The sequence below is a fragment of the Capra hircus genome, chromosome 2 (genome assembly GCF_001704415.2).
Source record: "Capra hircus breed San Clemente chromosome 2, ASM170441v1, whole genome shotgun sequence".
NCBI classification, from domain to species: Eukaryota; Metazoa; Chordata; class Mammalia; order Artiodactyla; family Bovidae; genus Capra; species Capra hircus.
The window spans coordinates 99,836,737-99,858,771 of NC_030809.1; the positions used below are offsets into that span (position 1 = coordinate 99,836,737).

Genomic DNA, 22,035 nt, shown 5'->3' on the forward strand with positions numbered 1-22,035 from the left:
AAATTAAACAGTTGAGTTGCCTTGAAAGCCATTGTAAAACAGATTTTTTTTCAATATTTCTAATCAGATAGAGATTAGAGATCAGCTATAACTAATTCAGGAATTGTAGTCATTAGGACAAATGTTTGGTCACATGTCAGCTATGGCACATGTGTTGTTCAGCTAATGTATGAAGAGTGATTAATATACTTATACATTGATTAATGAATCAAATGTAGTTTCTGGAGAGATGGGTCATCATTTAATTAGAATTGGATTAGAAGAGAAAATAATTAGAAGAGAACTGTATAAGAACCATATTTGTGAACATTTTGAGATTCACAGAATAAAAATTTCCAATAGTTAAATTCAGAATTTTTAGGTGTGTGTGCATGTGAGAGGGAGACAGAGATACAGAGACACACAGGAAGAGAGAACACATGTGCTAAGGACACTGATAGGTAAATTTTTGGTACCTTACTACAGAATATTGAATGTACTTTAAGAAATTTAAAACAGTTTAAACATTTATTTTCTGTCTTTAAAGTTTAAACATAAAGTATTAAGTATGTTTTTATTTTTTAAGTACTGAAAACAGTTCAAGTACCAAAAATAGTTCATTACTTAAAATAATAAAGTATTTTTTACCTTTTTCCTAAATAATATATGGAGGGGGGGGCGCTTCCCAAGTGGCACAGTGTTAAAGAAGACACCTGCCAATGCAGGAGATGCAAGAGACATGAGTTTGAGCCCTGGGTGGAAGATCCCCTTGAGTAGGAAATGGCAACCCACTCCAGTATTCTTGCCTGGAAAATTCCATGGACAGAGGAGCCTGGCGAGCTACAGTTCATGGGATTGCAAAAAGTTGGACACGACTGAGCACACACATAAATAATAATAAATGTATTATTTAAATAATAAATAATAAATAAATTTTTAATAAATTATCATATTTATTAATATAGCTATTATTTGTAATGTTTATAAATATTATATTTTGTAGTAAATAATATATTTTAATAATATAATGTGATGTATAATATTATAATAATAATTGCAAACATACATTTCTCTTTGTTATTGTATTTTATTCAATTATTCAAGTTAAAGAAAAGTGAAAACGAAGGCTGGACTCTGAGTGCAGAAGGTCACTCTGACTTAAAGGAATGCTTTTGCTTTCACTCTGATAGTCTTCATTGGAAGACAATGAAAGCCACGTGTGAGACAGGGCATCCCATGACAGCATTGTTTGTAAAGATGGTAGAACAAGATCATTTCCATTTCTTATCTCAAAAGAAAATTTGTCTTGGGTAGAAGAGGATGCTAAGACAATCCTTCACAGAGCTGTAAATCTTTTGAGTGGTTCTAGCTGATAATTGTCTGATTTGTTGCAATAGCCCATTCAGAAAAAAAGGAGGGAAGAAAAGCAGGAAGGAAGGGAGAGGGGGAAAGAGGAAAAAGGGAGCCAAGGCAGGAAAAAGAGATTTACTTTAATTTGATGGTGGAGAAATCATTCCAGTTATGAAGTCCCTGCAGTGTTCACAGCTCTTACCTTTTGACAGCCAGATTCAGTGTCAGAAAGGACAAGGCCTGCTTTCTTACAAAGGTAAAAAAGTGTTTCTTCGCAATGTTTAACTTTCCAGTGTCCCTCCTGGGGGAAAAGGATACAGGGTGAATGAATGCGCTCCATTACTGATGACGACAGTCAGTGTTAATTGTTTTGGATTAAAAGATGATTAATGCGTGTTTCAGCATGGCATAATGTGTTAGGATCTTGGGTTGATTCCCGACATGTCAGAGGGAGGTTTGGCTTTTACATTAAGCTGATCTCAGTTTTTGTTTTTAAAAGATGGGATAGGTAGTGATTCTCAGTCTTTTGTGTGCACCAAAATTACCTGGGTTATTAAAACACAGATGATTGGGATCCATGTGTCTCATTCAGTAAGTTAGGTGGGACCTGAGAATCTGCATTTCTAACAAGTTTTTTGGTGATATTGATGCTGCTGGTCTGGGGGCCACACTTTGAGAACCACTTGGATGAAACTATTTCCCTGACCAACTGATAATACTGCTGCTTCTCTCTGATCACTTCTAGGTGTTAAACTGAATGCTTTGGGGCTTCCCTGATGCTGGGGAAATGCCTGGAAGGCACCATGAATCACTTTAGAGAACATTATCATAGCTGAACTTCATGTTCAACCCCGGACACCCTTCTGCACGAATTTTCCAAAGCCCAACTCCATTTCCTCTTTTAGTAATAGCCTGCTGCCTGCATGTCTTTTCTTAGTTCTACTGAAGGCTGTTCTCATATCCTTCATTAATAATGAAATACAATAACTGCTAACTGATTAAAATTTTATTCTGTCAAGAGATTTTTTATTTTAACACCAATCAGACCTTTAGACTAAAACCACACAGTTGAAATTTTAGTGTCTCAGGCATGCAAGGATTTAGGTGAATAGACACCTCTTCCATGACCCTCAGAAACATACCACGTAGGAAGGCGACACCTTAACCCATAAGAGCAGCTTTGTAGCTCATTCCCATGGAGTCTCCAGCAAACCATTCAGTTCTAAGATGGTGTCAGGCACACTGTAGTTGCTTAATAACTGTTTCAAGGACAGATGAATGAATTGTTTCCTAGGCTCGCAGATTCAAATTGAGGTATCAGCCACGTTTAGTAACTAGTTAATTATAATAATTACATTCATATTGAGCTCAACTTCAAAGAAATGAATGTTACTTTTTATGTATCTACTATTTTAGCAGCTACTGAGTTGCTAAAACGGTGCCACAAAATACCACACTTACAGCAGCATGGTCCTGACACATCCAGTGATGTTAGAACCTATCTTTTCTCTCTTAAGAATAATTTCTCTGTCCAAATGGGCTCCTGTTCTGTGAATATGCTAAGTGAAATACTCACGTCTGTCAAATGAAAAAGGAGAATGTCAATAGGAAATTAAGGTCATCTTTAATTATCTCAAAACTAATAAACCAATAAAACCTCAAATACTATAGTGGCTTTCAGGAGAGTTAGACCCAAGACAAACATTTAGAGAGGTCATCGCCTCCACCAAGCGTGACCCTGAAACACTGCCTGAGTACTGTCGTTGTAACTGCATGTATTTGTGACAGCCTTGAAAGTAAAAACAATGGAATGTGTCAGAAGAATAAGTGCTTAGGCATTTCCTATGTTTGGCTGGCACAGTCACTTTGTCAAGCTACTTAAGTAACATTTAATAAACTGCTCAGATCCCAGTTACCTCCCAAAACTCTACCAGTGAGTTCAGCAGCCATCTGATTAAAGAGATTAAGTCTATTCCAAACATACTTTGAAAAACACCGTCAAATAGCTTGAGATTAAATGAATTCTGTATAATCAGAGGTTTTAGATAAATGAGAGACTAGAGTAAGGATAAGTGTGATGTTAAGGTCACTGGGACCATTTCATTCATGTTGCGGAAAAGAGCAAGATTTTTCCATCAATTCACAGTTTTCAAAGAGGTTACACACAGTGTTGAAACCCTTTTATGTTAAGATAATGGAGTTTAAAAACCATCAGAGTAATTTCCTGGCTCCCTGGTTCTTCCCTTCATCTTCACCCAGTGGTCAATGGTGCTACCATCCACCAAAACGGTGGGTGCTCAAGCCAAAAACCTACCTCTCTCTCACCTCTACATCTATTCTAGCAACAATCCCTGTCTTACAGAGGATCCTTGAATCTGCCTTCTTGTCTCCACATTCACTACCCTAATTCAACCCAAGAAGAGCCTCCAAACCAGCCTTTCTTCTTCCCTTTTATCTTTCTCCGATCAGTTCTCTGGGGCTTCCCTGGTAGCTCCCACGGTAAAGAAACTGCAGTGCAGGAGACCCGGTTCAATCCCTGGGTCAGGAAGATCTCTTGGAGAAGGAAATGGAAACCCACTGCAGTATTCTTGCCTGGAGAACTCCATGGACAGAGGAACCTGACTGGCTACAGTCCACGGGGTCGCAAGAGTCGGACACGACTTAGTGGCTAAACCACCAATCAGTTCTCTGCGGAGCAGCCACAGTTACTCTTAAAATGAAAACCATGGGGAAGGAGGTGGGAGGGGGGTTCAGGATGGGGAACACATGTATACCCATGCCGGATTCATGTCAATGTATGGCAAAACCAATACAATATTGTATAGTAAAAAATAAATAAAACTGAAAAAAAAAAAGAAAGAGTGTGATGTCAACTGAGGAGGTGAATCCACAAGCCAAAAAAATATATATATATGATATATATGAAGTATCATATATATGATACTTCAAACCAAAGACTGCAAAGCCAGGGCTTAGGTATAAGCCACTAAGTAAAATCAGTTATTTGTGAAATATTGTCATGAATCTACACTTATTTTAAATGTATTCAAATATTTGTATTTTGCAATAAAGTCTTTTTAATTTTGTAAAAAAAGAAAACAATGTAAATCAGATCACGCCTTCATCTCCGTGCAGCCCTTTAGTGGGTCCCAGGCCTGTAAGCCTCACATTTTCTCATTCTTCCTGCTCCATCTCCTACCACCTTTCACCATTCCTACTGCCGTACTACCCAGGTCTCTGTTTGGATTACCAGACAAGGCAAGCCTTGGCCTGCCTTCAGGGCCCCCTGCCTGAAATGTTCTCCTGCTCTTCAAGAGACTTTTTTGTTCTTCAGGTCCTATATTAAATGTCACCTCTTCAGAGAACTTTTGTTGACTGTCCTGTCTGAAGAAGCTGTCCCAACCCACATTTCTCATTCTCTTGAACCTATGTCCTCAGAGCTATCATCACAACTATAGCCAGCATGTGTTCTCAGTGTGTGTGTTTTACTGCCTAGTGTGGAAGCCCCAGGAGGAGGAGGCGTTGTGTCTGTGTTCATCTCTGCCACAGCCCACGTCCCTGGCCCAGGTGGCTCTCAATACAAGTTCGGCGAAGTGAGCATTGAACAATGAATCAACTTACAGATTGCTCTGCTGAGACACACAACTGGCTTCTATTTGGAAAAATGTGGGGCTCAAGTGTGTGCCAGTTAGTAAAGGTGACCGAGGAGCCATTAGACCATTCAAAGGAAACTGGAATTTTATGGCTGCTCAAACCAATCCATGTTTCTGATGCATTTTCTGCAAGAGATTAACGTAAATTACTTACAAGAATCCTAGTATCTGCAAACGCAGTAACACAGAGGGGCTGTTACCAATATATACCACTTTGCATGTGATTGCTCCTTTGTTTCTTCATGGAAAGAAACCTGTTTAAAGTTTTGCTATAAAACACCTGCTTAAACTTTTCTCCCATTCATCTATCCGTATCTGCTCAATATAGGTTTATGAGCAAGGCAGACTGACAGTGAAAGTCGTGCAAGGACAAAGCTTAAGCTAGTCAGATTCCTGGAACATTAGTTAGTTCGTGCTACAGTATGGAAAGTAAATCTGAAAAGTCTTGTTTTTCTTCTACCTCTAAAAAGAGAAAATAGGAATGTTGATTGAATTAAGAAAAGGCACTTAAAAAAAAACAAAAAACTTTTAATAATGTCTAGCTTTACTTTTGTTTTTTCCTTTCGACCAGGAAAAAAAAAAAGAGCAGAAACTCTTAGAAGCATTGAATGGGAGAAATGGGGTGTCTGGAAAAGTAAATAAAATAAAGCTTGCCAGTCTAGGTGGGTTGAAAAGACCACTGGTGGCTGGGAGAGTGTCCAGTGACTTGTTGAGATGGAGGCAGCCACAGGATTCTTTCATCCCAGTGCAGAGTGAGGAACAATGACAGCAGTCTGGTTTTCACTCCAAACTAAAACCTAGCATTAAAAGGGCCATACAAGTAGATGCTGAGGATTCTTTCCGCTAAAACAATTTACTCGATGATTTCAGTGGTTTTGTTAGGAACTTCCTTTATTGCTTGGATTACGTGGCCACGGCACATTACTGCTCTCTAGTACCCACTATACTAAGTTACAGGTTCAAGTTTTTTAAATTAGAAGTTTCAGGAAATTACCTTTCCTCTTTAAAGAAAACCCCCAAAGCCCTAAATCAAATTTATCTGGCATATGTGAGATAGTACAAAGTTTATTTATATGCATTATGTAAAAATTCAATGAGTTTGCATGCCTGGATATTATTTGGAAATTTCAGATGTATGTGTCATAAAGGATCACTTTAAAATAGTTTAATTTCTTGTCAACTTTACTAATAAAGAGAGTTACTATGTATATACCTCTTAAACCAAAGACACTTGGCACTCACCATCTCCAAGGAGGGTTACAAGAAACTCCACTTCTGCTAACGAAGTTATGTCTATTAATGCACTGTTGTTGGACTGGCAAGACTGCAAAGCCTCATTCCAGGTCTTTTTTTCTTTCTGAAGTTTATAGCAATTACGATTGTGGGGATTCCAGCCAGGCTCACAGTGGGTTGCATAGTATTTCCAAGCATCATTTTCTTTTTGAACCAACAAAAAACAAAGTCACTTTCCACAATTATTTTGACATTACTTATTACCCACAATATAAATCACCATCAATATGTGATTATTTTTTAAACTTGAAAACAGAAGCATATGATACAAGAACATATCAACCATATCCTTCTAGGTCTTCAGACTTGAGAGCGATCCCAACTGTGATCTAGATCTAGGGTCTAATGGATCTCGGCTTTATTTTCCAGATGAGCTAAGGCACAAAGAGGTTAAGCAGACTTGGTAAGATATTACAACCTAAGCGAGAGTCAGAATACCCTGACTCTCGCTTAGGTTGTATGATAAATATCATATTTTAACACATATATATGGAATCTAGAAAAATGGTACTGAAGAATTTATTTATATGGCAGCAATGGAGAAACAGACATAGAAAACAGACTTATGGACATTGGGAGAGGGGAGGAGAGGGTGAGATGTATGGAAAGAGTAACATGGAAACTTACATTACTATATATAAAATAGATAACCAAGGAGAACTTGCTGTATGGCTCAGGAAACTCAAACAGGGACTCTGTATCAACCAAGAGGGGTGGGATGGGAAGGGAGATGGGAGGAAGATTCAAAACGGAGGGGATATATGTGTACCTATGGCTGATTCATGCTGAGGTTTGATAGAAAACAACAAAATTCTGTAAAGCAATTATCCTTCAATAAGAAAAAATAATTAAATTAAAAATATATAAAATTTAGCAGTTGGAGCTGCCATTTAAGTCTTTTTACACTGAAAGAGGAGTATTATGAAACACAAATGGTTTTTAAAAGATTTTATATACAGTATTAGGTGCAGGGATAGACATTTATTCTCAGTTGAAAAGAATTCAAAATTCTCTGGCCACTTTCTCTAGAGCAGAGATGACAGCTTTCATTTTGAGGGTCAGTCTGAGTGCCTCTGGGGTCTTTCTGGGCTCAGATGGACTCTGGGTTTGACTTACAGGAGAACAATGCCACGGTGCTTTGACACTGCCAGGGAAGGCAGCTGTGTGTGTACACACTGTGACTGTCTTGTTCCAGGAGCTTGCCCCCAGGCTGATGATGGCATTTTTACTTAATTTTATTACCTACAACTGCTTCCTTTGTGGCTCAGCAGGTAAAGAATCTGCCCGCAATGTGGGAGACCTGAGTTTGACCCCTGGGTTGGGAAGACACCCTGGAGAAAAGAAAGGCTACACATTCCAGTAGTCTGGCCTGGAAAATTCCATGGACTGTACAGTCCAAGGGGTTGCAAAGGGTTGGACACGACTGAATGACTTTCACCTCACATTACCTACAACTGGGTGCTTCCCTTCAGCACTAACTTGGAAACAACTTCACTGCTAATTTAGGAAACAAGACATTCTTTCAAAATTGCTTCTAGGTCTCTAACAGAGATTAGAATCACAGTGGAAGAACGTTAGAACATTTAGGTAGATCAATAATATCAACCTAAAAACATAATCACAGAACCCTCTTAAAAAAATGAACCTAAATTTCACTCTAAAAGGAAGATAAAAACATGGGAACTTCTCTGATTGATGCAAAGATGGAGACAAGTAAGGAACCAGAGGACCTTGGATACACAGTCTGAAGATACTAGATGAGATCATCAAAAGTATTTGTTGGACTTGAAACAGCACCAAATAATCCAGACAAACTTAGCTTAACTTTTAAGCCATTATTTCTGGTCTTCTGACCTCAATTAATAGATCAGGAGAGCAAATAAAATAGAAGAAAAGATGGAGAGCAGCAGAATGTGCAGGAGGGCATAAGAAAAAGAAAAATCAAGGCAGAAGAAATTGAGGCAAGAAAGTGAAAGGAAAAGAGGGAGGGACAGGTTGATAATAGCCATAGCAATGTCAGCACATTTTTGACATGATGAAAAAAATCTCTAGAGAAAAAAATGATGAAGTGTTTCTTCTACCCACCCCTATATTCCATAATATCTTTAGATTTAGCTACTTGAAGGAAAATAAAAGTTAAAGCTTAATTGTAAGGAGGTGTAGAGAAGAAGGAACACTTCCACACTGTTGGTGGGAATGTGAATGGTGCAGCCACTATGGAGAACATTGTGGAGGTTCCTTACGAAACTAAAAATGGAACTACCACTTGATCCAGTAATCCCACTCCTGGACATATATACAAAAAAGACAAAAGCTCTAATTAAGAAGGATACCTGCTTCCCAGTGTTCATAGCAGCACTATTTACAATAGCCAGGACATGGAAGAAGCCTAAATGTCCATCAACAGATGAGTGGATAAAGAAGATGTGGTATGTATGTGTATATATATGGTGATGGCATATGATAATGGAATACTACTCAGCCATAAACATGAATGAACTGATGCCATTTGTGGCAACACGGATGGACCTAGAGATTATCATACTAAGTCAGGTAAGTCAGGTAAAGACAAGTATCATGTGATATCACTTATATGTGGAACCTAAAAAAATGGTGCAAATGAACGTACTGACAACAGACTCACAGACATTGTAAACAAACTTATGATTACTAAAGGGGGAAAAGGGGATAAATTAGAAATTTGGGATTAACGGATACACACTACTATATATAAAGTAGATAAAGAACAAGGACCTACTGTATAAAACAGGGAACTATATTCAGTATTTTGTTGTGACCTATAATGGAAAAGAATCTGAAAAAGAACTGTTGTTTCTAAAGACAAAAAAAATTTTTTTTAAAGAATTGTTTCTAATTATGCTGGTAATGATTCTTTTAAAAATGGTTATATTTTTAGCTCTACTTACTGAGTTAAGACATTCATTCCATAAAATTAAAAAGAAGTAATAGATCTTAAGAATGGAAGTAACTGGGCTTCAGGTACTAGATTGTAATTATGTGGTATTTAACTCTTAGGTACACCTAAAAGCTTTGTTATTTTGAGGAGGAAATATTACTAATAAGAGATACAGAATATGATAGGAGATCGATGAAGTAAAGAATTTTATAGAACTATATTCTAATTTATATGTTTAATTTCTATGGTAATCATAAATAAAACTCAACTAGAATAGAAAAGGAACCATATCTCGTTTTTCTAAGCAGAATGAGTAAGAATGCCAATTTTTTAAAAAGAGAGGGAGAAGATATTTTCTATATTTATGTTATTTGCTTTAGTTTTTAGTAAAAACCTAAATGCATTTGTTAAATTTATGGTGCCTTGGGAATAACAGATCTTATCTCATTACATATTTTTATTTGTATAAAGACTAGTTTTAGATAAGTTTAAATTATAAATTATTAGTAAAAAATAGAGGATTTTGAATATATTGAGAAGATAAGCAAACAACTCAAAAACAACATAGAAACACTCACCAACTACTCCATGATCAGTGGGATTTAGATGTTTTTTACACACGTAGGGCAAGGTAGACTCACAATCCCGACTTTTCCAGGCCTTTGGCATAAATGCATTAAATGTTCCACAGTGATATTCAACAAATGGCTCAAAATTTATTTCTGAAAACACAATGTTTGTGTACTTACTATTAGAAGCAAAAGCAGTTTAATATATACTGAAATGTAGTTTTAGCATCAAGGAAACAACCTTTCTCTTTGGCATATGTAGTAAATTCTGTAAGATAGTATATTTATGAGTTTGCAGTTGAAGTTCAGGCATGACAATGAAATGATTTCCCAAAGATAGAAACAGCTGATTTTATTGTTTTAAGGTAGAGAAAGATTTTTCAATCTGTTGCTATTTTTAAAACAGTTGACTAGAATCTTGGCTTTGACCCAAATCCTTCTGAAAGCTTGGCTAAATGGCTTACCTTCTTGGTCTCCATTTCTTGTTCAGAAAAGCATGCCTTATAGAAATTCAATCAGGCTTTAAAAAACACTTTTAAGCCACTTTCACAATAACATGTTGTATATGTACATGGGGAATATTGCTATTTAGGCTGTGTGATGAGTCCTCAGTCAAAGGTATACAAAACACTTCAGGTACCTGGGTTCCAGTTCAGATAGTTGAGTGGTGTTCTGTCAGACCACTGCCAACCAGCATCTTCATCCAGCTGATTCAGACCCATCCATACTTCCACTGCTTCACTGCCCAAGTGGTCTGAAATAAGAGAAATATGGAATTTCAAAAACAAAATTAACATTACACTTATTTCTTGTTTTCCTGTTCCTGGAGCATGGATTCATAAATTAACTCCATCAGTGTTAGAAAGGGGTTTGAGTGCTACTAAATCCCACCCTGGTGGTTCAGAGTAAAAAAGCCAGCCTAAGAAACACGGCAGTTTCCTAAAGGCTCACGGAAGCAGCTGTGAAGTGCTTAATCTAGGCCCCCAGGAATGCTGCCTCTCAGCGGTCATCAATCCATCGAGTTCATGGTTACAAATTTGAGACCATCCGACTCAGGCGCTTGAGGGTTCTAGAGCGTGAAGGAGAAAGTGCCCAGGGCCAGTCCTAGAAAGTGCTCCTCTGTCTTCCTTCTTTGGCTATGTGTGTCTGGCGGCCTCAGTCTGGAGGCTCAGGACTCTAGTATGCTACCTCAGGCCTTGAACAAGAGGAATAGGAAGAAATGCTATTAAATCTGTATAATGGGTACATGTGTATACAGACATGAGTTTTCCACTTTTCATAATTTTTGCACTCTTGAAACATTTCACAGTTAAAAAATTGAACAATTTAGGGGACCTTTTTTGTTTTTTAGGGATCTGGCAAGGGAGAGGAAAGCAGATTAAGTATTATTAGTTTTGGGAGGCCAGTCTTCAAATTTAAGGTATGCTGAAGGAGATCAGCCCTGGGACTTCTTTGGAAGGAATGATGCTAAAGCTGAAACTCCAGTACTTTGGCCACCTCATGCGAAGAGTTGACTCATTGGAAAAGACTCTGATGCTGGGAGGGATTGGGGACAGGAGGAGAAGGGGACAACAGAGGATGAGATGGCTGGATGGCATCACTGACTCGATGGACATGAGTCTGAGTGAACTCTGGGAGTTGGTGATGGACAGGGAGGCCTGGCGTGCTGTGATTCATGGGGTCACATAGAGTCGGACACGACTGAGTGACTGAACTGAACTGGACTGAACTGAGCTGAACTGAAGCAAGCAGGGAGATGGCTCCCCAGTTAAGAAGTGGGAGCTGTCTGGCCAAGAGGAGAGTATCATCCCAGGGACCATGGTATCCAGAGCAATCAGCAGCAGGTAGGGCCATGAGCTGTGCAAATGCTTCTTCAGCTGGAGGTGGGAGAATGTCTCCTTGGCAGGCCAACCCTGTGGCCTCTGCTCCTAACGACTGTGCCACAGCTCCTCCTTTTCAATTCAATGCCGTTTTTGTTATAAATGCTACATTGAAACATGTGCATTGACATGCCTGTCTAGAAAAATATGGTTATCAAAATTACAGAATTAGAGGAAATTTTTCTTTGATTTTTTCTTCCTGTGTATGTGAACTTTAAAAATTATTCTAGAATAAACACGGGCTACTTGTGCTATAAAATTTGGGGTTAAAAAAACTAGTGTCAGAGGCTGTAGTGAAAGTAACTAATTTTGCAACACTTTTAAATGTTGCCATTTAATCTTTTCATCTGTAAAGCAGGGCATTGATCCCTTATGATTATCTGCTTCAGAACTCAATTTCTTCTGAGCCAGATGCAGGGGCCCTGCCTGAGGCTGAGACCCTGACAGATAAGAGTTATAAATAGGGTGCCTGTCTGTCCCAGTTTGCCTGGGAAACTCATGGCTTATGCTGGTAGTTCCGGAATAAGTATTGATGGCAGCCCCCTTTACTCTCGAAAGGGTCTCAGTTGGGACGAGCAATTGCATGGCCACCCAGGTTGCAAAGATTAGTGCATTCACATCACAAGGCTGCAGAGCCTTCTGTGACAGGGCATCTCAATACAACAGTGGGAAACCAGAACCGAAACCTTTAAGGAAAGAGAAAACGGTGTTTTATCATTTGGAGATGCCCTAAATCACTGCACAGCAGAACATTCATGGGCCCTGCCCTTCCAAGATTCTGTGGCATAAACATGAGTCTCTTCTTAAAGTCTGTTTGGTTCGTCCTTCCAATAGCCTTGTTGTTGTTGTTTAGTTGCTAAGTCATGTCTGACTCTTTGCTGCCCTGCGGAAATAGCCTGCCAGGATCCTCTGTTCATGGGATTTCCCAGGCAAAAATACTGGAGTGGGTTGCCATTTCCTTCTCCAAGGGATCTTTCCAACTCAGGGATTAAACCTGAGTCTCCTGCTTGGCAGGCGGATTCTTTACCACTGAGCCACCTGGGAAGACCACCATTTGATTAAATCATCTATCTGCTGTCATCATAACAGGAGGGAAAATGGAAGATGGATTGATAAGATGGAGACATTTCCACATTTCATATTGGGGCAAGTGCCAAGTGATGCTTTCAAGTAACCTACTTAAAATATTTAAGCATTAATTATTCTTATCTTAGAGTTATTTTGAATAACCTCTCTGTTTTAACAATACATAGAAAATCACTGTGTAATTTATAAACTGTGTTTAGAAGTACAAAAATAGTCTATTTAGCTTCACAAGTAAATGGGCTCACAATTCTATAATAAATTCAAATTTAAATTTCTGTGGCTATTTCTTGGCATTTGTGGCAGCTTGAATAATTCCTTGTAACATGGCTAATGTTCATCAGCAATTAACAAGAAACAGTAGACTATTCTCATCATTAAAAAATACCTTAGTCAAAACAAGTTTCCATCTTTATAAAAAGACTTCTGTTTTCCCAAACAATCTCCAAAATCTAATCATAAAACTGTGGTATTTAAATCAAAGTCTCTGACATATCTTATCTATTTCATCTTTATTCAAGTTTGATGAGGAAGTCCAAACCCTCTTATTAGATATTCCAGCAGTTAAAATAGATAACAATTATCATTCATAAATAGTGCACAAAGTTTTCTATGAATACCATTAGAGGCTAATATTGATGCTGGAGATGGGTGTTTTCCTGCAATGACTCACTCAAGCTGAGTTTCAGTGATAATTTCCCACTTTTGCGTGTCTGTGGGGAAAGCGGCCGATATATACTGTTCACACATCTGTAACAATTCTTCTGGAAGGTATTAATGACTTTCAAAAGCCTTAAAATATGCTTCCCCATCCACCCAGTGAAGCCACTACTACAAACTTACAGAGAAATAATTGCGGATCTAAAAAAGGTATGTGCAGGGATGGTTTTCAATAGCGATAAAGAAATAAATAAAAACAAAGAATTTTATCCACCTATCCCTATCTAATACTGGAGATTAGCTAAATATATTATCACTAACTTGAATCACTATGTAACCACTGAAGCTTATAATGTAGCTCCTTATTTCTAGACATGGACAGATGTTCATTATACACATAAATTACATAAGCATTTGTACCCATAGTTGCTGTTCGGTGGTCAGTACACACTGAGCGTTCGTTGTGTGTGCCAGATACCTTTCTAAAAATTCACCTGCACTATAACATGTACTCCACACTGCCAAAAAGTAGGCATTGTTATTATTTTCATTTGATGGAGGGGAGAAGTTGAGGCACAGAGAGGTTAAGTTATCTCTTTAGCCCTGCTAGTAAGTGATGGAGGTGGGATTCAAACCCACACAGGTGGCTCTTTGGTCCCAGCTCCCAACCTCTGCACAACTGCCTCATGTTTTTATTCAATATCATTTTCCATAGATACTGTGGATGTATGCATACCTGCATTTATGTGAGTTTTTTGCGGGAAAAAAAAAAAAACATGGCTATCTTTGGATTGTGGAACTATGAGAGATTTTTCTTTTGTTTTTCTTTCATATACTTGAACTTTAAAAATTATCCTAGAATAATTTTGTTATTGTTATTCTAGAATAAATATGTGCAATATAATTTGAAAAAAGTCAGAAACTTTTAATGAAAGTGGCTAATTTTGTGACACTTTCAAATGTTTCCCAAAAAATAGAAATTGCTCTATGTAAATATCTAGAAACATTTAACCTATAAAAGAGAAATAAGAAGAGAGTTTAGGTGAGAGGTAAAAAAAAAACAAGACCCAACTTATTAGCACTCTTTTTTTTTTTTTACTTAGTTTCTTTCTTTTTTTTTTTTTAAGTTTTCTATTTTTTTAATTTTAAAATCTTTAATTCTTACATGTGTTCCCAAACATGAACCCCCCCTCCCACCTCCCTCCCCATAACATCTCTGTGGGTCATCCCCATGCACCAGCCCCAAGCATGCTGTATCCTGCGTCAGACATAGACTGGCGATTCAATTCTTACATGATAGTATACATGTTAGGATGCCATTTTCCCAAATCATCCCACCCTCTCCCTCTCCCTCTGAGTCTAAAAGTCCGTTATACACATCTGTGTCTTTTTTCCTGTCTTGCATACAGGGTCGTCATTGCCATCTTTCTAAATTCCATATATATGTGTTAGTATACTGTATTGGTGTTTTTCTTTCTGGCTTACTTCACTCTGTACAATCGGCTCCAGTTTCATCCATCTCATCAGAACTGATTCAAATGAATTCTTTTTAACGGCTGAGTAATACTCCATTGTGTATTATTAGCACTCTTTTGACAGTTTATGTTATTATTTTATAGTGTTAGTTAACATGTGTGTACCTTTGCTTTGCCAATCAAATTTTAAGTTCTTTGGCATCCACTGGAAAGCCTACTACATACTGCACCTAGTGACAGACAGGTAAGATTTTGTTTAATTAGTAAACAGCCTATATTTATTAAAGGAAACAGAATGGCTAAGATAATCACCAAAGGAGGAATTCAGACTTAACTTCAGAAGTCTCCCATAGTCACTTGTTAGAGCTGCAGATTCTCCTAGGTCCCTTGCTCTGAGCTCAACTTGTCTTTTCAGAGGTGGAGAACATGAGAGAGAAATGGTCAGGTGTCACATGGAATGGCCCAGGGTTCAGGGTAAACTTCTGGGTATGACTTTGGACCATGTTAATAAAAGAATATTTTCCAAGGGACTTTTTTTTTCCAGAAGACATCTTGGCATACATGGACATAACTGTAAACAACATCATTTTAACTGTACCAACATCAATGTGCATTATACACCTACTTACTCCTTATGAAATTTTCTTCAGTTTCATCTGCAATACTTAATAAAGCACCTCCTTGCATCTGGCATGAAGAATGAGCCTCGCTCCAGGACAGGGAGGAAAGCAGGTTGAATTGGTAGCAAATGCGTGAATGGAGATTCTTCTCCCAGACCGCATCGCAGCCCACCTCTGCGGATGCTGAAAACAAAATCCATTAGAACGTTTTAACCTTATTTTATCTATACAGTGATATACTTCTGAGATTAATTTGAATGGCATGATTCCAACTTGTAATTCCTAAAACCTCAGTGCTCTTATCTATTCTTATTAGGTTTTTATGACAAAAATCTGTATTGTTTTCCCACTGGCACTTTATGGTAAAACTTGTTCAAGATTTAAAGGAAATTCAATAAATTATCAATACAGAAGCTCTGACCCTTTCTGGGAAAATGATAGTAGCCATTTTTAAGAGAAGTAAATAGAAGTGAAGTATTTGTGAAAATAACATCTGAATTCTTTAAAAAGCAGACAGAACTTTATACTGAAAACTGTATGAATTGAAATATTTATATAAGATAGATGCAAATAGTCTTTCAGGAGGCTTTTCCCCGCAAATACTAACACACTAGACAGACTAAAAGGGATAAAGTAGAAACAGGAGTCTCTAATGAACAGAAGTTTTCAAATAAGCACTGAAAACAGGAACATTGCTATTTAGTTTTAGAAAGTTCTTTCACTGTAAATTAACTTCTGTAGTTGTTCAGTTGCAAATGGTGTCCGAGTATTTGCGACACCATGGACTGCCAGGCTCCTCTGTTCTCTACTAATAATTCAATTTAAAAAATGTTTTAAAATTCATTCAATCAAAAGAAGGAGAAACAAAATCCCCTTGCAAAACACTGGCCAAGCGTTTAGTAGTTTGCTTAAAAGTAAATTTAATAAAGTATGAAACATGGATCTGAAATCTGAAGTTTCTTAAAATGACAGAAAATAAAAGTAAAAGTACTTTTGATGAAATTTTAAATCAAAGCCCAAGGTGAACCTAAGCAGTCATAGTAATTACCTGAAATCAAACTCAGCCAAAAATTTTCAGAATGTAGATAGTGTGAACCATGCAAGAGCAAGAGAGTAACTTATGGTCAGGCAATCTGCTAAAATCTAGAACAATCTTTCCCAAAGTGCAATCCATAGAGTATCACAATTTCAAGAGCTCCCCAAGAGAAGCTGGGATGTAGTACATATGTAACCTCCTCTGGGGAATTCATAATGTACACTAGCATATTAAAGGCGCTGAGAAGTTCTCTAGTAAAGAAAAGGCTTGCTTTTAATTCACTATACTTCAAACTTATTTGACAATATGAAATCTTTTTTGTTTGCTTTCTTTTTGACACAATGCTTAGTTAGATGGCTCCCTTGGGAATGCAGAAGTTTGTTTTCATGTCTGGTTTCAATGTGCCTTCCCCAGTACTGAGTGAGTGAATGAGAAGTTATTAAACATAAATATATTAAATCTGAGATTGTCTACCGAGTTCCGTGACCTACACATGTATTTATAGAAGAATCCAAGATTGAAGGAGGGCAGAAGACAAGTCTATATCACCAAGGAAAATGTGTAGGAAAGGAGGAGAAGGGAAGGAGGATGCTTCTAGTAATCATCTTGCTCTGATGTTTGAAATTTCCACATTGAGCCTGAGTCCTTAGAGACCATTTCCAGTTAAAAAGCTACGCGATCTGTGAGATGGGACAACATGCTAAGCATTATCAGACTTCATTTTAGCCCTATTAATCCTGTGTGAGAGCTGAGTCCATGAGAGAGGAGCAGGCGGGTGCTTCATTGTGCATGAAAATCATTTAGCAGACTTCTGAAAAAACACAGATTCCTGGTTCTCGTTCTCAGAGATTCTGAATGGGTAGGTCTGGGGTGGGATTCAAAAAACTGACTTTCAAACGTATTCCTCATGCAGAGGGTCCACATTCTAATGCAGACGGACCACAATGCAAATACTGGGAAACACAGGCTTGAAAGAAAACATCTGAAGCACTTCCTAAGAAGAGCAGGTACAAATAGCCCCTGGCTACCAGAGGATGATAGGAGGTCAGAAGACGAGACTGGAGAGAATGTCAAAGGAGAGATCTGGGTGCACGGTACCTGCCTCTTGTCTCCTGACTCGGGGAAAGATTCGATAACGAGTCCTAACTATAAGCCTCCAGGATAAGCCACGACAGGATAAGAAAAGGCCTGATGACGCTTCAGTCAATCTTGTTCCCATTTTTGCCGAAAACTGGCAAGGAAAGGTCCTACCCTTTCAACAGCACATGGATTGAGCTACATAAACACAGCCTTTGGCAGAAACCTGAATTCTGTACAGCAACGCCTGAATTCAATACCTTAAACAGTTAAGATAAAAGGCTTGCAGGTGATCCTGTCTGTGCCAGAAATTGCACAGCTCAGGTTTGTTAGTTTTTCCTTGGCTTGGTATTATCTGTTCTAATTCTTAAGGTTAATCAAAAGGAACGTCTCAAATGTTTGCAACAAATACCCCCAATCCTCTAACAAGTCAGTCCATTTGTCACTGAAATTTGGTTTGAACTAAATATAAGAATGTATACTTCTATGCAGTCAGTCCTTTCTCTGCTCCTCTGGATGGCTTGCGTATCACTCCACAAATCTTATTTGAGGATCTTATGGCAACAAATGGAGTGAAAGTGCCACCCTGGGCCTGGGCACTGTGATGTGCTCTTCTGATCTCCCTTCAGGACCAAGCTTTATTTCCCCACCTGCCAGCAGACACCTCTCCTTCAACGATCGCCTTGGCTGACGAGGCTCATTGCCCTGTGTCACTCTCCCTTCTCAGGAGCAGCTTGCAAACCATGGTGGTCACCACAGAGCTATAAGACCCCTACTCTCCCTCCAACCAGGGCCAAATACAGCTTGAGAACTCCTTGCGGGTCAATGTGGGGGCCGCCAGTCCTGCATCACAGGCCGTGAGCAATTCTGCTTTCTTCCTTTCCTTTCCATATGCGTCCAGCCTGAGACTACTCCCCAGGAGACCTCCTGCAGGCTCATCTTGGCCTCTGAGACTACTTCCAGAGGTTCCCATCCTGGCATGAGACATCTGCATGTGCTTACTCTTAACCCTCTTGCTTTCTTCATAACTAATTTTTATTTTCAAGCCACTGAGAAAACAAGATTGAAGGCTGGTATTCTTACTTTTTCTCCAAAAATTCTAACGTAAACCATCATATTTCTTTGCATCTTTGGTTGTCTTTATATCATCTCTTCTGTCACTAAATTATGAGCTCCTTGAAAGAAACAACTATGTCATATATATCTTTGTATCTCCTATTAATTGAAGAAAGATGGCCAAAAGTCTTTTTTGCAAGATGCTCTAAATAGGTGATTTTTCCCCTTTTCAAAACACACCTCTCTTCTAATGAGCTGAAGTGTATTCAAGTCAATACTGATTTTATTATAGATTATGACTGAGATGCAGCCATTTCTCCTTCTCTACTAGTATGGCTTTTTGTGTCTTCCCTAAGGATACAGCTTTGTCATTGTCCCAGGTGTACGCTTTCTTGCCACTTTAAAAAATGGTTGAATTCTTACAAAGCAAACAAACAAACAAACAAAAAACACATACTATTAGAGCAACTCCAAGCTACAAAGCTACTATTTTCTCTCTCTTTGGTCTTTCATATACTCAGCATGTAGTTACTGAATATCTGTTTCCTGCAAAGTGTGTTGGTAGTAAATCTCCTGTAAAAGGGACACCGAACCAAGTCAGGACTTCCTGCTCCCAGTGACTTACATGCTCCTTGGTAGCCCTGATCACAGTTGAAATTAAATGATGCATTATGTGATTGCTTATTGATTGTCTGTTTCTCCTGATAAAATTAAGTATCAGGAAAGCAAGTACCATGTTCCATCTTTTTCATGTTATTCGCCATCAGTGCCTAAAGATAGTTGGGTAAGGAGACTATGATATCAAAGGAAGTACCATGTTCCATCTTTTTCATGTTATTCGCCATCAGTGCCTAAAGATAGTTGGGTAAGGAGACTATGATATCAAAGGAAGATGAGAAGCGGTGGCCACAAAAGAAAGAAGAAAACTAGTAGGCATGGGCCCCAGAAACCCAAGGAAAGAGATGATGTCAGTTTTGTTACTTATTGTCGAATCTTGGAGTACAGTGAGAACTAAGTCATTAGTGACTTTCTGAAGCCTGTTTCAGCAGATTAACCCAATCATTTGCCTGCTCTGTGCCTGCATCCAACTGATGAGCACTGCCAAGAAAAGTCATCTGATTGATTCATTATCAACCACCCCTGATACTTCTTGGAGACATGACCAGTTTTCTCTAGTAAGCTTGCTCTCCCAGCAGCCACTGTGTTCATTTCACACCTTTCCTGTTGTCCGAACTTCTCATGCCTTCTTCCAAGTCCACAGCTCTGGACTGGTTACTCCTCATATTCCCCATCACTTAATCCATCGACCTTCTTGGACCTGTATTATCTTTCTTCTCTCCTACGGAGAAGCTGTTTTTACATCCATAAAAGGCTAGTCCATCCATCCAGGACCTGGACCCTACTTCCTCTGCCTTCTGAGAGACCATGTTTATTTCACCAATTGTTTCACTTTCCTGCATCTTCAACCTGTTCCTCTTTGATCATTTCCAGATGCACTCAAAGATGACTTAGTGTCTGTCACCCTTAAAAGACAAGAAACAAAATAACTCCTTCCCTTGGCTGCCCCATCCCAGTCTCTGCCTTTTCTCTACCCCTGTTAATCACATAGTTTCATACATATGCTGTCTCCAATTTCTCATCTCCCATTTACTCTTAAAAAAAAAAAAAAAAGTTTTGCTGAGATACAATTAACATGCCATTTAAAGTATATAGTTCAATGGTTTTTAGTATCTTCAAAGCATTGTGCAGCCATCACCACAATCAAGTTTAGAACACTTTTGTAGAAACCCAGTCTCCATTAGCAATCACTCCCCACTTTTCCCTCGGTCCTCACCCTTATTCCCAGCCCAAGAAAACCGCTAAACTAGTTTCTGTCTCTATAGACTGGCTTATTCTGAAAATTTCACATAAATGGAATTATACTGTGGTCTTTCTGTGACTGGGTTCTTAGTGTAATGTGTCCAAGGGCCATCCATGTTGTAGCATGTACCAGTACTTCATTTCTTTATATAGCCCAATAATATCCCATTGTATGGGTATACTATGTGTTATTAATGTATTCATCAGTAGATAGACATGGGGTTGTGTCTATTTTTTGGCTATTAAATAATGTTGTTATAAGTATTTGTGTGCAAGTTTTTGTGTGGGCATGTGTTTTCATTTCTCCTGGATAATTAGTTAGGAGAATTGCAGGTCATATGGTAACCCAATATTTACCCTTTTAAGGAACTGACAGACTGTTTCCAAAGCAGCTGCATCCTTTTACAATCCTCCCAGCAGTGTATGAAAGTTCCAATTTCTCTACATCCTTATCAGCACTTGTTATTTTAGTCTGTCTTTTTGATTGTAGCCATCCTGTGAGATGTAAAGTGGTATCTCACTGTGGTTTTTGTTTTAATTTCCCTAATAGCTCATGATACTGAGTGCTTTTCATTGGTTATTGGCCATTTGTCAATCTTTTTTTTTTTTTTTTTTGAGAAATGTCTATTCAGACAATTTTACCCGTTTTAAAATTGGGACTTTTGTCTTTTTACTGAGTTATAAGCTTTCTTTATATATTCTAGATATAAGTCCTTTATTAGATATCTGATTTGCAAATATTTTATCCCATTTTGTGGGTTGTCTTTTCACATTCTTGATTGTGTCCTTTGAAATACAGAATTTTTAATTTTGATGAAGTTCAGTTTATCTATTTTTTTCTTTTGTTGCTTTCATTTTGATGTCATATCTAAGAATTCATGAAAACTTTCCCCTATGTATTCTTCTAAGAAGAATGAGTTTTAGTAAGCTCTGGGAGTTGGTGATGGACAGGGAAGCCTAGCGTGCTGCAGTCCATGGGGTCGTAAAGAGTCAGACATGACTGAACTGACTGACCGATTCTTCTAACAGTTTTATAGTCTTATCTCTTCCATATAAGTTTTCAAAATCTATCTTGAGTTAGTTTTTTATATGGTGATAGACAAGTTCAGTTTTATTCTTTTGAATGTGAATATCCAGTTTCCTTGTACCATTTTTTGAAAAGACTATTCTCTCCCCATTGAATTGTCTTGGGATCCTTGTCAGAAATCAATTAATCATAAGTGTGGGTCTCTCAGTTTTATTCCATTTTGACGGTTGTCTTGATTGTCTTGATTAGTGTTGCTTTCCATAAGTTTTGAAATTGAGAAATCTAAGTCCTCCAACTTTTTTCTTCTTTTTCATGATTATTTTGGCTCCTCTAGGTCTTTTGAATTTCCATATGAATTTTAGGAAGAGAGTGTCAATTTCTGCAAAGGAGTCAGCTAGGATTTGATAGAGATTGCTGTAGTAGTGCCATCTTACCAATAAAAAGCCTTCTGATCACATGAACATGGGATGTCTTTCCATTTATTTAATTTTCTTCAATTT

General features: G+C 38.1%; 1 protein-coding gene across 2 annotated transcripts in view; it reads right to left on the bottom strand.

Moving 5' to 3' along the window:
* Positions 1 to 22,035, bottom strand: part of PLA2R1 (phospholipase A2 receptor 1) — a 125,303-nt gene that overhangs the window by 73,571 nt on the left and 29,697 nt on the right. For both annotated transcript variants that reach the window (XM_018063574.1, XM_018063573.1), the window contains exons 4-9: positions 15,489 to 15,662; positions 10,402 to 10,515; positions 9,771 to 9,914; positions 6,225 to 6,419; positions 4,951 to 5,108; positions 1,532 to 1,630 (exon numbers count right to left, since the gene is read on the bottom strand). In XM_018063574.1, the coding sequence (XP_017919063.1) occupies positions 1,532 to 1,630; positions 4,951 to 5,108; positions 6,225 to 6,419; positions 9,771 to 9,914; positions 10,402 to 10,515; positions 15,489 to 15,662 (884 nt within the window). The remainder of the gene's footprint in view (positions 1 to 1,531; positions 1,631 to 4,950; positions 5,109 to 6,224; positions 6,420 to 9,770; positions 9,915 to 10,401; positions 10,516 to 15,488; positions 15,663 to 22,035) is intronic.